Source organism: Suncus etruscus, chromosome 9 (genome assembly GCF_024139225.1).
Source record: "Suncus etruscus isolate mSunEtr1 chromosome 9, mSunEtr1.pri.cur, whole genome shotgun sequence".
Taxonomy (NCBI): Eukaryota; Metazoa; Chordata; class Mammalia; order Eulipotyphla; family Soricidae; genus Suncus; species Suncus etruscus.
The window spans coordinates 23,940,668-23,956,979 of NC_064856.1; the positions used below are offsets into that span (position 1 = coordinate 23,940,668).

Sequence of the window (16,312 nt, forward strand, 5' to 3'; positions counted from 1 at the left end):
CACAGGCATTTCCACAGATGTTTTGTAAACTTGTCACTTAATTCCTACATTTAAACATGTCTTCTTTTTTTCCTCAGTCAAATTACAAATCAAAGATTGCTGAAGTTAGAGGAGAGGAAGCTTTGCTTTTACAAGGCTATAAGGAACAGGACCTAGTCAAGGTCACAGAGCTATTTAGTTAATGGCAGACTTTGGACAAAATCCCCAAATTCTAAACTTTTACATTTAACACACACACACACACACACACACACACACACACACACACACACACACACACGGATTCTAGAAGCACAGAGAAAAGGTCTTAGGCCAAGTACAGAACTTAGTAGTAAGAAACTTAGTAGTTTCTTAGTAAGAACTTAGTAGTAAGAAAGACACACATGTCTTTCATGTGTGAAACCCTGGGTTCAATTCCAGATAGCTTAAAGGAAAAAAAAAAGAATCTAGCCTATTCAAAGTGTCCAGTTAGTGGCAGAGTGAGGAATGTGGGCCAGGCACTCTGAGACATCTCCCAGCTGCTTCTCAAAGAGATGGCCGAGAAAGCAAGAGAATTAATAGGAAGAGCAAAACTTGAGGGCCTAAGAGCTACTCCAGCCCTCCCATCCATAGGAAACTTAAATCTTTTTTTTTTTGGTTTTTTTTTTTGGGGGGGGCCACACCCGGCGTTGCTCAGGGGTTACTCCTGGCTGTCTGCTCAGAAATAGCTCCTGGCAGGCACGGGGGACCATATGGGACACCGGGATTCGAACCAACCACCTTAGGTTCTGGATTGGCTGCTTGCAAGGCAAACACCGCTGTGCTATCTCTCTGGGCCCAGGAAACTTAAATCTTTAGGGTAAAATTAGCATGGCAAGGTAGGGATAAATGATCCTTGTTAGAGTATCAGAAAGTGGCTGAGTTGAAGATATTTATGTGGTCCCTGAATTATACTACTTTGATTCAAATCCTTTAGTAATTTCAAATCTATTTAACTGTGAAACAAAGCTCAAGTTACTCTATTTCTCTCTATTTCAACTTCCCATCTGCAAAATAAGGAGAGAATATATATATATATATATATATATATATGCATGTATAAATGTTTAGAATATTTTACAGCTCTAACAATGAAGAAAATCATGTAATTTGTCATGACATGGATAGAACTAGATAGTAACATACTAAGTGAAATTAGAAGAAAAGGGATAGATAAAAATTATTTCTCATATATGGGACAGGAAAGGTAGCAATAATGCTTGCCATACAAAGAAAATACAATGGGAGGGTTGATCCACAGACAGACCTGAGTTTGCAGAGGCTGGGGTGTTTAAAGGGGAGTGGCCTTTGGGACCTTGGGTGAAGAAGGTTGGTACTCTGGTGATGGGATTGGTGTTGGAATTATGTACACGAGAAACCATCATTGATACTATTGTAACTCACAGTAACCTATCAATAGAGATATAAAAATTAAATTAAAAGTTAAATTAAATTAAAAAATTAAAGTTTAGAAATCATAAAGAAACCTGATAGAACTAGCATGCTCAATTAGGGCGATGTACTCCTGGGAGGAATACTGCCAGTACTGTGAAAATATAACTGTCCGGGATAGCCCTGAACAAAGAGTATGCGCCACTCAGTTCATTTTAAAATTTCTAGTAGCCATATATCCAGTAATAAAAAAGAAATAAATTGAGTCAAATTTTAAGTATTTATTTTATCTAATTCGAAAGTATGCAACCAATACTTATAAGCTGTTTTACATGTTTTCTCCATAGTAAGTTTTTGAAATCTTGTATTTTTAGGGTTATATTGACCAGTGCTAAGGAGCTATTACAGGCTCTGAGCTAAGGAGGGACTGTGGCAGTGATCAGGGGTCATGTCAGTGGTAGGATCAAACCAGGATTGGACTCATTCAAGACAAGCACATACATTATAAACTATGCTGAATAGATAATGGGACTTTGGTGGGGAGTATAGTATGGTAACATTCTATCTCTAAAAAAATTGTGTACACTCTTGTATATAGGTGTTACCTTCATAAACTCTGAGGACTTCAAGGGAAATATCTCTGTGCCTGTCTGTGTTTCTTGAATACCTGAAGGTCTCCTCAGAGGCCTAGGGAGAGCACCCCCCCAAAAAAACTGCATTCTGAAGCTGCCCAGTGAGTCAGTGAGTAAAGTCTGGCTATGGGGGTTGCCAACCAATAAGGAGAGCTCTCTGGCCTGCAGAGCCTCCACCCTGCTGTGCCTTTGATCACTGTGAGGAATGTAACAAGAGGCAGCAGAAGAGCCCGCTTTGCTTCGCAGCCATGCACTCTTTCTAACCAATAAACCCCACAACAACAAGTAGGAAAAACCACACTACCAGCGTGACAATGGGGAAACCTCGCAGGCAAACACCATGCACAGAGAATGAAGATGATAGCTCAAATGACCTAAAAAATTCCAACCATCTGATTAACCTCTCGAATAAGGAACTTAAAATAGCAATATGGAAGATGTTTATAGAACTCAAAGAAAGCATAGATTGATCTGAACAGAACACAAAGACAAAAATCAGAAAACTCCAAACTGAAATAACAGATCTGAAAAACACGGTAGCTCAACTGAAAACCTCAATGGATGGCCTGGCCAGCAGGGTAACAACAGCTGAGGAGAGAATCGGAGTACTGGAAGATGAGATGCAGAATAACTCAACACAGCAGAAGAAATTGGAAAAGAACCTTAAGACAAATGATCAGGCAATGGAAAAAGTACTCAAGGAATGTGAACAGATGAAAATAGAAGTTTTGATAAACTCAACAGAAACAACATAAGAATCATTGGAGTCCCAGAGACCCAGGTAGGAGATCTCCAGGAAGAATCAACTGTCAAAGACATCATCAAAGAGATACTCCCAGAATTAAAGACTACATGCAATCAAATCCTGCATGCCCGAAGAGTACCAGCTAAAAGACCTAAAGAAAAACACCCCAAGACACATCCTCGTTACAATGACAAATCCAACAGATAGAGATAAAATACTGAAAGCAGCAAGATCAAAAAGGGAAATTACATTCAAAGGAGCATCCCTAAGACTAACAGCAGACATGTCACAAGAAACTCTCAAGTCCAGAAGACAGTGGTGGGATATTGTGACAAGACTGAATGAAATGAATGCCTCACTGAGAATACTGCACCCAGCCCGACTCACATTCAGGTTTGAAGAAAGAATACATAGTTTCATGGATAAACAACAGCTCAGAAACTTCACAGATGAAAAACCAGCCTTAAAGGAAAAACTGACAGATCTACTTTAAGACAAGAGAGACCAACAAACACAGCAAATTTATCTACAAATATGACATTAAATCCTATGACAATAATCTCCCTCAATGTCAATGGACTAAATTCACCAATTAAAAGACACAGAGTGGCAAAATGGATCAAAAAGATGAATCCAACCTTCTGCTGCCTAAAAGAAACACACCTAAATAGTCAGAAAAAACATGACTCAAAATCAAAAGCTGGAAGAAAATCATCCAAGCAAACAACACCCTCAAAAAAGCTGGGGTGGCCATATAAATATCTGATGACACCAACTTTATACTCAGAAAAGTGGTAAGGGACAAAGATGGACACTATGTACTAATCAAGGGATATGTGCAACAGAAAGATATCAGACTATTAAACATATATGCACCCAATGAGAGACCAGCAAATTATCTAATACAGTTACTGACAAATCTGAAAGAAGACATCAATAATAACACAATAATTGTGGGAAACCTCAACATGGCCCTATCAACACTTGATAGGTCAATCAGACTGAAACCCAACAAAAACATACTAGCTCTGAAAAGAGTAATGGAAGAAAGAGGACTGGTAGATATATAGGACACTCCATCCCAAAAAACCTGGATACACATTCTTCTCCAATGTACATGGGTCATTCTCCAGGATAGACTACATGCTGACACATAAAACATACCTCCATAAAATCAAGAAGATAGAAATCTTGCAGGCTACCTTTGCTGACCACAGGCTCTGAAATTAGATGTGAACTTCAAAGGCACACAAAATAAAAACTTAACAATTGGAAATTAGACACCCTGCTACTGAACAACCAGTGGGTCTGAGATGAAATCAAAAAGGAAATCAAAATTTTCTTGGAAATAAATGATAATGAAGACACAAACTGCCAGAATCTATGGGACACAGCAAAAGCAGTCCTGAGAGGAAAATTTATAGCTTTACAAACACACATCAGGAAGGAAGGGGCATACCTGAATAACTTAATGATGCAGCTCATAAAATTAGAAAATGACCAACAAAAGGAACCAGAAATAGGGAGACAGAAGGAAATAGCAAAGCTGAAAGCAGAAATCAATGAAGTGGAAAACCAAAAAACAACTTGAATATCAACGAAAGCAGAAGTTGGTTCTTTGAAAAAATAAACAAGATTGATAGACCATTGGCAAAACTCACAAAGAAAGAGAGAGAAGCCTGATAACCTGTATTCGAAATGAAAAGGGGGAGATCATGACAGATATTGCAGAGATCCAAAGGGTAATCAGAGACTACTTTGAGAAACTTTATACTACTAAACATGAGAATCTAGAAGAAATGAATAAATTCTTGGACACTTATAACCTTCCACAGTTACATAAGGAGGATGTAGCATATCTAAACACCCATCACTACTGAGGAAATTGAAACTGTAATCAAACATCTGTCCAAAAAGAAAAGCCCAGGCCCAGGTGGATTTACTAATGAATTCTTTCACATCTTTCAAGAGGAGCTACTACCAATCCTAGTCAGGCTCTTCCGTGAAATTGAAAAAACCAGAACACTCCCAAACAAATTTTATGAAGCCAACATCACCTTAATACCAAAACCAGACAGAGATGCTGCCAAAAAAAATTTACACACCAATATCCCTGATGAATGCAGATGCAAAATTCTTCAACAAAATCCTGGCAAATAGGATCCAATGCATCATCAAGAAGATCACAATACGACCAAGTAGGTTTCATTCCAGGAATGCAGGGATGGTTCAACATCCGTAAATCTATAAACACAACATCAACAACAAGAAAAATAAAAATTACATGATCATATCAATAGATGCAGAGAAATCATTCAACACCCATTCTTGATAAAAAAAAAACTCTTAGCAAGATGGGAATGAAAGGAACCTTTCTCAATCTAGTTGAAGCCATCTACCACAAGCCAATGGCAAATATTATCCTCAATGGAGAAAAACTAAAAGCCTTCCCTCTTAATTCTGGCACAAGGCAAGGCTGTCCTCTCTCACCACTCCTCTTCAACATAGTACTGGAAGTGCTTGCTATAGCAATCAGGGAAGAAAAAGATATCAAGGGAATCCAGATAGGAAAGGAAAAAGTCAAGCTCTCATTGTTTGCAGATGACATGATACTCTACCTAGAAAACCCTAAAGACTCTACCAAAAAGCTTCTAGAAACAATAGACTCATATAGCAAGGTGGCAGGCTACAAAGTTAACGCACAGAAATCAATTGCTTTTTTATACACCAATAATGATAGGGAAGAGATGGACATCAAGAAGGCAATCCCATTCACATTAGTGCCACACAAACTCAAATACCTTGGAGTCAACATGACCAAAGACATGAAGGACCTATAGAAAGAAAACTATAAAGCCCTGCTCCAAGAAATAAGAGAGGACACACAGAAATGGAAGCACATACCATGCTCATTGATTGGCAGGATTAACATCATTAAAGTGGCAATACTCCCCAAAGCATTAAACAGATTTAATGTGATCCCCTTAAAAATACCCATGACATTCTTCAAAGAAGTGGATCAAACACTTATGAAGTTCATCTGGAACAATAAACACCCTCGAATAGCTAAAGCACTCCTAGGGAAAAGGAAAGTGAAAGGCATTACTTTCCCCAACTTTAAACTGTACTACAAAGCAATAGTTATCAAAACAGCATGTTATTGGAATAAAGACAGACCCTCAGATCAGTGGAATAGGCCTGAATACTCAGAAAATGTTCCCCAGACATACAATCACCTAATTTTTGACAAAGGAGCAAGAAATTCTAAGTGGAGCAGGGAAAACCTCTTCATCAAGTGGTGCTGGCAGAATTGGTTAGCCACTTTCAAAAAAGGAAACATAGACCCCCATTTAATATCATGTACGAAGGTAAAATTCAAATGAATTAAAGACCTTGATATCAGACCTGATACCATAAGGTATATAGAACAACACGTAAGTAAAACACTCCATGACATTGAGACTAAAGGCATCTTCAAGGAGGAAACTGCACTTTCCAAACAAGTGAAAGCAGAGATCAACAGATGGAAATACATTAAGCTAAGAAGCTTCTGCAGCTCAAAAGATAAAGTGCCCAGGATACAAGAGCCACCCACTGAGTGGGAGAAACTATTCACCCAACACTCATCAGATAAGGGGCTAATATCCAAAATATACAGGGCACTGACAGAACTTTACAAGAAAAAACATCTAATTTCATCAAAAAATGGGGAGAAGAAATGAACAGACACTTTGATAAAAAAAAAAAAAGAAATAAAATGGCCAAAAGGCACATGAAAAAATGCTCCTCATCACTAATCATCAGGGTGATGCAAATCAAAACAAAGATAAGATATCATCTCACACCACAGAGATTGGCATACATCACAAAGAATGAGAACAATCAGTTCTGGCGGGGATGTGGAGAGAAAGGAATTCTTACCCACTGCTGGTGGGAATGCCGTCTAGTCCAACCTTTATGGAATGCAATATGGAGATTCCTCCAAAATCTGGAAATTGAACTCCCATTCAACCCAGCTATTCCACTCCTACGGATATACCCTAAGAACATAAGAATACAACACAAAAACCCCTTCCTCACAGCTATATTTATTGCAGCACTATTCACAATAGCCAGGCCCTGGAAACAACCAAGATGCCCATCAATGGACGAATGGCTAAAGAAACTGTGGTACATATACACAATGGAATATTATGCAGCCATCAGGAGAGATGAAGTCATGAAATTTTCCTATACATGATGTACATGGAATCTATCATGCTGAGTGAAATAAGTCAGAGGGAGAGAGAGAGACACACACACAGAATAGTCTCACTCATCTATGGGTTTTAAGAAAAATAAAGTCATTTTTGCAACAATCCGCAGAGACAATGAGAGGAGGGCTAGAACTTCCAGCTCACTTCATGAAGCTCACCACAAAGAGTGGTGAGTGCAGTTATAGAAATAACTACACAAAGAACTACCATAATCATGTGAATGAATGAGGGAACTGGAAAGCCTGTCTGGAGTACAGGTGGGGGTGAAGTGGGATGGAGGGAGATTTGAGACATTGGTGATGGGAATGTTGCACTGGTGAAGGGGGGTGTTCCTTACATTACTGAAACCTAATCACAGTCATACTTGTAATCAAGATGTTTAAATAAAGGTAAAAAAGTAAAAAAAAAAAGAAAACAAAAAAAAAAGAAAAAAGAAAATTAAAAATAAGAAATAGTGACAAGGAAATTTGTAAAATTGTGAAATTGTAAAAAAATATTGTATCTCCAGTAAGGTCATTAAGATATTGCAGAAGGTTTAGTTAAGCTCTTGTTACTAGCTGACCATTTTGTTATTTCATTTGTTTTTGAATATTAAGTGACCCCCCCAGCTACATAGTGGCATCTAAATTGGTGTTCTCTTATGATGACAGCATCAAATAAATGAAGTTGTAGATGAAAAATAGGTGTTACCTTCATAAATTTATATTTTAATAATATTTACCTCTTTCCAACTCTATATATTATATCATACTACTTGGGAGCAAATTATTGGACACAAGCTACTTACATTCAGCTTCTCTATTTACCACTAACTTACATCTCAGCTTCTCTATTTACCACTAACTTTTGGACAAGTTCCTTAACATTCTGGATCTCAATTTTGTCATCTGTAGAATAGGACTGAATAAAGTGGCCAACTGAGTGTACTGAGGAAGTAGACAATGAATCAAGAGTGTGTAAATCTTTGATAATAAGAAGTAGGATGCATGGTGGGGTTAAATATAGTGGTTGCTTTCCATCTCCAGAGACTATAGTAATCTTAGCTCTAGCTCCTCTCCTGAATCATTTGGAGGAAGTAATTTTGAACATGAATGAAAAGAGCTTCTTAATTTTCACTTCCAGTTAGACCAATTGGGTACAGTTCCTGAATCAAGGTATGAGTCACAGAAAATGGAACATCAGGACAATTATCAGGCCAGATGCATTTTCCCATTTATCTGTTAGGTACTGATTTTCATCAGCAGAGATAGTCTCCTATTAGTCTTCATTATTATTTGGTTAAATATATGAATTAACACTAAATGTGCCCTCGGTTACCTTGTTGTTCTTTGATTCCAATTTCATTGTTTCCACATAAAGAAAGCATCAAGAGCTAGGACTGACTAGGGTCACTTCAAGCTAAAGTTATTTCCCAATTTTGCAATTTGGGGCACACACGTGACCATTTTATAATATGAGATACTTTGTAAAAACTTTTCAAAGAATTGTTTGGAGATGAAGTTATTGCTATTGGGGGTGGAGGGCATGCGTATGAAGTACTTTTTCTTTCAAGAACGTTCAGGGTTTCTTTTTTCAGTGTTATTTCAGGGGTGTTAATGCAGTAAGCAGCGAACCCTCCTGGCATCATAGTTTGCTTCCCTGCAAGGTGGAAACGAGATGTCAATAGAGGGGAATGTAAAGATACCAGAGATGGGGGGACTTCACTCTTATTGTAGCTACATTCATGGTGCCACTAGTCAGAGAATGAATCTAATCGTACAGACTGGAGGCCTCAACTTCCTGGGGACAAAACCTGTCTTCCTGATCTGTCTGCCAATCAGACCTGAGGGAATCCTTGATACTTTTGTATTACTAATCCCAATTTTGTAGAAAACAAATTATTGTGCCTACTTCGGAAAATTGCTTTATGGATTAAACAACCTAACATATTTAATTTGCTGAGGATATTTGATAGTTAATAAACTCTCTGTAAATATCACTGCCTACTATTTTTATTACTATATTAAATATATGCTTTCTCCATCCCCATCTTTCTCCCTATCAATCGATCCGCCAATAGTAATATTAGATATGAGATAGGGTATTACAGAGTCAGCTTATATGTACAAACCCAATATTATTAAGAGAATAAATACACTACTTTTTCATTAAAGAAAGAAGTTTAGGAGAATTGTTTTTACTCAACAGTGGCTAGATGGAAACATCTTAAAGCTTTAAGTTTTAAGTCAATCCACACTGCTATCAGGATTGGCTCAAGATGTGGGGTGGGAGACCCACTCTGACAACTCACTTGAATGCATTTAGTACATCCAAGAGACCATGAATCAATGTCAGTTGCTTCCCTCTTCCAGTGATCTGAGCATATATACCCAAGTGATAATGAGCCAGTCCCCAAGGAAATAGGGGAGTCTTGTGTCCCTTTACCCAAACCTTAGGAGGGTGGACTCTAGAGATCAAGAACCTGAGTCAGGCACTATGGCTCACTGAATCACTGGACCACAGCCTCGTCAAGTCAAGTGGAAGCAATAGATTTCCAAAGGCCACAGAAGGCCCAGAATTTGCCCAAGAAGGCAGCAGCCCACAATTTCCTTCAATATTTACCCCTTGCCTTTCCAATTACGTACACCAATAACTCTAATAGAAATTTAGTTCACATGTGGGCTCTCATCCACATGTAACCACCATAGATACATATAATTTAACAGTGAGAGGTTATCCATGCCCTTAAATATCTCAGAACCTTTCTGAGAAATAAAGAAACTATTATGCAAGAACTCAACCATACGGAAGGAGAGGTGAAGAATAGGAGAAAGGAGAGGAAGTCAAGAAAGACTTCCGAGAGGAGGAGACATCTGAGTAGAGTGTCGATAGAGTAGGATGGTGCTTTAAATCAGAGAAACAAGAGTTTTATAGGCAGGGCTTGTGGTTGAAAGCAGTTATGACTATCTTCATCAAACAGAAGAATGCTTTCAAAAAATAGTAGGAGGTTCACTATAAATAGGAAGAAAGAGGTCAGACTTAAAAAAAAAAAACTAAAGCAGTGTAGGGAACCAAGAAGCAGGCAATTTTACCATGTTTCTTGCTGAAAATTTTTCCTGTAGCCCAAATGGCACATGTGGATAGAAACCTGGAAGTACAAGGTCCAGCTGCCTGCCCTTACTAGAAGCTCTAGAAGAGTACCCCTGCTGGCTACATCCATGTCATCTCTGTAGCCACCACAGGCTATTGGGAAGAAACTCTCCACATCCACTGAGAAGCATCTATATAGTTGTGAATTTGCAAAATCAGGTAGCTGGATCCTCCAGACCAAATCTGTAGATCTCAACCTTCTAGGACAACATAAAGCAGGGAGAAAAGAGGAAAGAGCAGAAAGGGGAGCAGGAGCTAGAGTGGGACATTGAGGCTGTGGCAGGATAAAGCCTAAAGATTCAAAATAAAAACCACTTAACCATTGTTCATTGATATTGCAAAGTCCACCATCCAGAGGTTATGGGGGTTTCTATCTTCCAGGAGAGTCGAAGTGAGCTCAGTGTATCTATTAGTCTATGAAGAGGTTTTCATTGGTCTAACAAGCAATGAAGAGCCCATTGATTTTACAGGTGATGTTTATTTTTAGTTGCCAATGCATGGACACACTCTGGTGGATTACTATTGTATATACAAGTCCTGATAATCTCCAGAAGGTCTCCATTCAGCGCATTCAGGGGACCATCTCTTCCTCCTGACATTTCTTGAGCAGCAGGTCTGCAATATCAATTCATAAACAAATTTCCAGGTTTCCATCTGTGGCACATAGATGATTATTTCCCTCCAGAACACAAAAATAATACAACAACCATATTATATTGGGTAGATCATATGTGTGTGTCATTATAAACAAATATAACAAAGTGGTATCACTTCTGTTAGAGATGTATACAGAGATAAATTTGAACAAAAACACTCACTGCAATACTGCAATTTAAAAGTAATTGGAAGGAATTCAACCAGGCAGCAACAGGAAATGGTTAAAAAAATTGTATTGGAAAATGAGGATGCCTATAATAAGTTTCTCTTGAAGAATATTTAATGACATGAGAAAATGCTTAAAAATAGCATGAAATAGAAAAAATGATATTTATATAAGTTTGTGTGCCCAATGGATTTTTATTTTTTTCCAGCTAGACCTATTTGTGATACTCTTTCCATCTAATATTCATTGTTTTTGTCATCATAAATCATGATTGAAAACAGAAGCAATGGTAAAAGATGGTTAGTAAACGATGGTGGCATATATGTTCAAAGATACATTTTTATCCTGGATTTGAAACCTGGAGTCTATGTCATAGTTAACTCTATGACCTCTACCTATGACCTTTTTATCTCCCTGGGCTTGGTTTTCTCTTAAACAATGAAGATATTATAGAAGGTATAGATATTCTTAGGAGGACCACATGTTACATGAAATGGATTGGAATATGCCAAACTGGATTCTCAATTAGTAAGGACATTCAAAAAACAAGCAAGGCTTCCAGAGTGTTCTGGAAAGAATGCTCATGAGCATTGGTGATGGGGTAAGCCCTGTTATATGAGGGACTCACAATGGTGTCTGAGGGCTTCTGCAATCAAGTCTCCACAGACAGGTGGTAGAAGATAATAGAAGTGCATTATTTCACAGTCTAAAAGCCAACTTTTAAAGTCAAGGTGCTGTGTTCCCTCTCACACACTAGGAAAGGCTCCTTTCCTTACTTCTTTGGCTTCTGGTATCTGGCTTCTGTAACATTCCCTTGGAATGTGAGTGTGCCCATCCTGGCCTCTGTCTCCAAAGACCCTTTCTCTGTGTCTTTGTGCCTGCCCCTGTTCTCTTTGTGATTCTGCAGGCTCATCTAGTATGACCATATCTTTCTGGTTTCACCAACAGAAACCCTATTACATATAAGGTCTCATTTCTAGAGGCTGTGGATTCAGACTCACCTTATCTGGGGAACAAAGCTCAGTCCATAATGGATCTGACCTTCCCTCTATAAATATCAGCATCTGTTACAAACCAAAAGGACATAAACAAAATCCAGTGGCAGAAGGGAAAAGTCCAATACCATCTGAGAGATTGTACTGGTTTCCAGGGCATCACAAATGTGTGTGTATACCCATCAGCATGTTTTCTCTGAACTTTTCTCAACATCATCCCTTTAAAGCAAATAACAAGCTAACTACTACATTTCTCTGCTCTAGAGATTTGTGCAGAATGAAGAGAATCTTCTTGGAGTCAAGATTCCAGAAGGACCTGTCAGTATTGCAAACTAAGGATTTGTTTTGTTTTGTTTTGCTTTGGATAAAAAACCAGGGCCTCAGACATATAAGTCAAATTCTCTGTTACTGATTTATCTCTCCACTTTAGCCTTCGATTCAGGACTCAGAATCTGAAGGGAGAATTTTTCCTTTACTATGAGATTACAGGTCTTCTGTACTACCAGGTTTCACCTCCAAAACTGCAGGAGTGGGTCTGAGTGTGCCTCTCCCTTCGGCATATTTAGGAGAGAGAGAAGTCCTCATATAGATGCTGGTGACACCACAGTGACACTGTGAACAGGCTAGTTCAGAATAAAGATTCCAAGCCTGGAAAAGCAGCAGAATTCCTAGGTAGAAAAGGACTGCAATATTTAAAACATTAGGCTTTCCCTGATGAGGCCTGTGGACTGCATAAGTGCATATGACATTTATGAACTCCCTAAGAAAAAGGAGCCCTAATAGTGACTGCTACTAGGTTCTAAGCTCCCAGAGGCTAATGGTCAAAGTCAAGCAAATGAAAAAGCTACATCTCATGTCAATAAGGTTTCACCCTGTGATTCCCCTTCTACTTTCTGCTAGTAGTCAATGCCTTACAAGTTGAGAAAGAAAGGGCCAGACCAATGCTCCTTTTGACTTCAGCCTGATTCCAAAGATACAGCATTCACACCTCCTTTCTACCCCCAGCTACCCTTGTACTGAGCCCGAATTGATGCTCAGGATGGATTATTTAGTAGTTCATACCAATGTTGCAAAGGGCAGAGCCAGAAGAAACTGCAACTTGTCCCTCACAGTATCTATGAGTTCAGTAACCCTCATTCCTCTATAGAAGCAGCATCAGAGATGGGAAGCAGATGTATATAAGCAGAAATAGAACCAGGGTTTCTATCACTAGGGATTATGAAAATATGGCAGAGGGTGCGTTTGAATCAGAAGGATCTCTAGGATGGCATCTATAGATGCAGTTAAGAGTTTGATAATACCTATTGCTAAAAGACTTACTTTCCATATATGGCACCTGGGATCAGTCTCCAGACCATGTAGTTTGCTGAGCAACCTCTGAGCACTGATTTGAGAGCAAGTCCTTACACTTCTATGTATAGTTCCAAAAACAAACAAAAAAAGCTTTCCTGAGCCACTAGGGACCTACATCTGCTAGTAATTCACCTATGGGAAACAGCACCTATAAGATGTACTTGAAGGAGGAGAAGGAAGTAGACTTGGGTTGTAGAAACTAGAACAGACTTTAGGGGAATTGTGTTGGATTGAACCCCCACTGTGTGGAGACAAATGACACAGACATGTCCCATTTAACTGGCACATTTGTTCCAATGTTAAGAGGAAACAGGCAGGAGAAGGTAGATCTTGAACTAGACTGAGTTTATCTGTGAGCATATATAGATGAGAAACTTTGATATGATGCTTCACACAGGAACTGGGAGAGTATTTAGACCAATGACAAATGATCCCCCTAAGGAGTTGTTTGAGTTGAGGCCTGAAGAAATGGGTCATTTGGGGAGTGTGGGGAGTGGAGAAAACTGTCCCAGTAGAAAAGAAGAGCAGGTGTCAATGTCCAGGAGTACAAGAGTGGTACTCTACAGAACTGAAACCTTGATGCCTCAAGCATGTCTAGACAGAAGGAAAAGGGGATAGAGGCAGGGAAAAGGGGATAAAGGCAGGTCTTTATCATCCAGGGCACTGGGGTGCGATTTTATCCCATGTTTCTAAAACAAAACAGTAAAGACATCCAGCACTAAGTGACCTACTCTGATTTACTCAGAGTCTAACTCATAATTTGTTACATAGAAGGGAAACATTAAGGGATATGGAGTCTCCAAGTAAATCAGCTCAAATGAGAATCTTCAAAAAATATGGAAACTACTGGCTTTTTCAGGAGGCAGTATACAATTTCAGCCTTAGTTTACAAGAACAAACAATCCTGCCTAATCCAAATTCACTTTCATGCTTCTCTGCCTAAGAAGCACACAGAGCCGCCAAAAGCCACAGGCACATCATGACAGAGTAATTTCAGTGATCATTATCAAATGCCTCTATTTAGAATAATTCAGAAGATTGTATTAGCACAATCCAATATTTATGAAATGACACTATTGTAATGAGGGGCTGAGAAAATTAAGATTAGAAACCAGAATCATTCCTCTAGGGAGAAGGCCACAGGGTGGGAAAAGCAGTAATGTTATTCTGCTCCTGTGAACCTTGGTCTTCTGATCTGTACAGTGTGGGGACAGCAGCCACAATTAAAAATGTTTACAAATGACTCATAACGGGATCTGAAGGTGTTTAATAATCGTTAGCAAACTTTTCTTCACTAAGAAATATTAAATAAAGATTTATTCATCTTTATTAATGTACCCATCATCCCACAAAATGTTATTGAGTACATTTTCTGTGTGAGGTGTTTTATCCAGCACTGAAGAAAAAGTAACACACAGAACCTTGAAGGTTCATGTTTACATGGAACATCTTTCCCATGTGAGAGTTAGGCACAGAACTTTTGCTGGATACAGTGCATGGTTATAAGGGTAAGATTGGAAATAGCTGAGCAAGAGATGACCTTGCCTGGAGCAGTAGGGAGTGCTTCTCACATCCATTCAACAGATGCCATGTAGGATGAGGACAAGAGGATAAGATGGAGGGAAAGGTTCCATGCAGAGTTCAGAGTTCAACAGGAGCTCTTGAGTCAGGAAAGAGTTTAGAACCTTCTGAACATTTACAAAAATCAGCATGGAGTTAGCACAGTGGGCAAGAGGAACCTAGAGGTCACTCTGGAGAATTTTGGTCTCTTTTTTCTGAAATTCAAAGCAGACTTTATTGTATTTTCTCAGAAAGCAACTGAGGGTCTCAGAAAGACATGGTGCAAAGCTCTGGGAAGGTAATTAAGGTCAACAGGACTGGGACTATGCTCCACAATCGTGTCTTTGGCTTCTATGTGGAGAGGATCCAAGTCAACAAAAGAGGCCAACAGGTCTGTTAGAATATTTTCTAGTAGCCTGGATATGAAATGATGGCAGCAGGGCAAGGCATAGTGGCAAAGATGACAAAATGTGTCCAGCTGAAATGTTGGGAGAGACCAAAAACTCAACAGCCTCTATTCTATTGACTAAGGACAAGTAGATGCCAGGACATTTACATTATGAGCACTGCTCTGACCGTAGATGTTTTAATACTTACATAGGAGCTGTGTGCATATAGCCTGAAACTGAGAAAAACCCTCCAATTCTTTAGAAGCCCTAAAATCCCCTAAAATCCTATTATTGTTTGAATGAAGAAAGGGGTTCAAACAGAGATGCCCATCTGTAGCAAAGCTTAGCTTATCAAGGCTAAACGAAATCTTAAAGGACATCTTTAAAGTTCAAATTCCAGCTGATACATGACCCCATGTTTAAGAATTCACTTTTCTGTGGTCTGCATAGCTCTGGTAATAGGGATCTCATTCTCCACAGCTATAAAGCACAACAGACAGCACAACCATCAAAGCCATCTTCTTCAGGAAAGTTCCATCCCCATACCAGCCCCCAAACCAGTAGATCACATACCTGTGGGCACCGCTGAGTCCATCATTGGCTTCTCCCATGTGTTAATCTGCTCCCAGGTAAACCCATTGGTCCCCAGGGCCACACTGTAACCACAGTTGCTGTAGTGCTCATCAAAGGAGCAGCCGCCTGCAGACAGAAGAGATAAAGGGTAAATACATCCTCATGTCTGAGGTTTGCTCTATTACCCCCTGTCTCATCGGCTCTTTATTTACGACTTTGAATTTTAAACTCTGGAGAAGGTTAAAAAAAAAGGTGAACAAATTGGATTTTTATATTTGTTTTTGTACGCTCTGGAAAGGGACTGGTATCTACAGGCCCCCCTATTTAAAAAAGTTAATAAGGCTAGTTACATTGATTTCAATCTTCCTTCCCGAGAAAGTAAACAGCAGTCTCTCATTCTAAGTAGGAGAAAATGAATGCCAGGGCATGCCTCTGTAATTGCTTCCT

At 39.1% G+C, this 16,312-nt stretch overlaps 1 protein-coding gene across 1 annotated transcript in view; it reads right to left on the reverse strand.

The window, feature by feature from the left end:
- PTPRT (protein tyrosine phosphatase receptor type T) overlaps positions 1-15,912 on the reverse strand; it is a 935,630-nt gene extending 919,718 nt beyond the window's left edge. The window contains exon 1 of the mRNA XM_049779129.1: positions 15,866-15,912. Within this exon, the coding sequence (XP_049635086.1) occupies positions 15,866-15,890 (25 nt within the window). The 5' untranslated portion in view covers positions 15,891-15,912. The remainder of the gene's footprint in view (positions 1-15,865) is intronic.
- Positions 15,913-16,312: the final 400 nt, after the last annotated feature.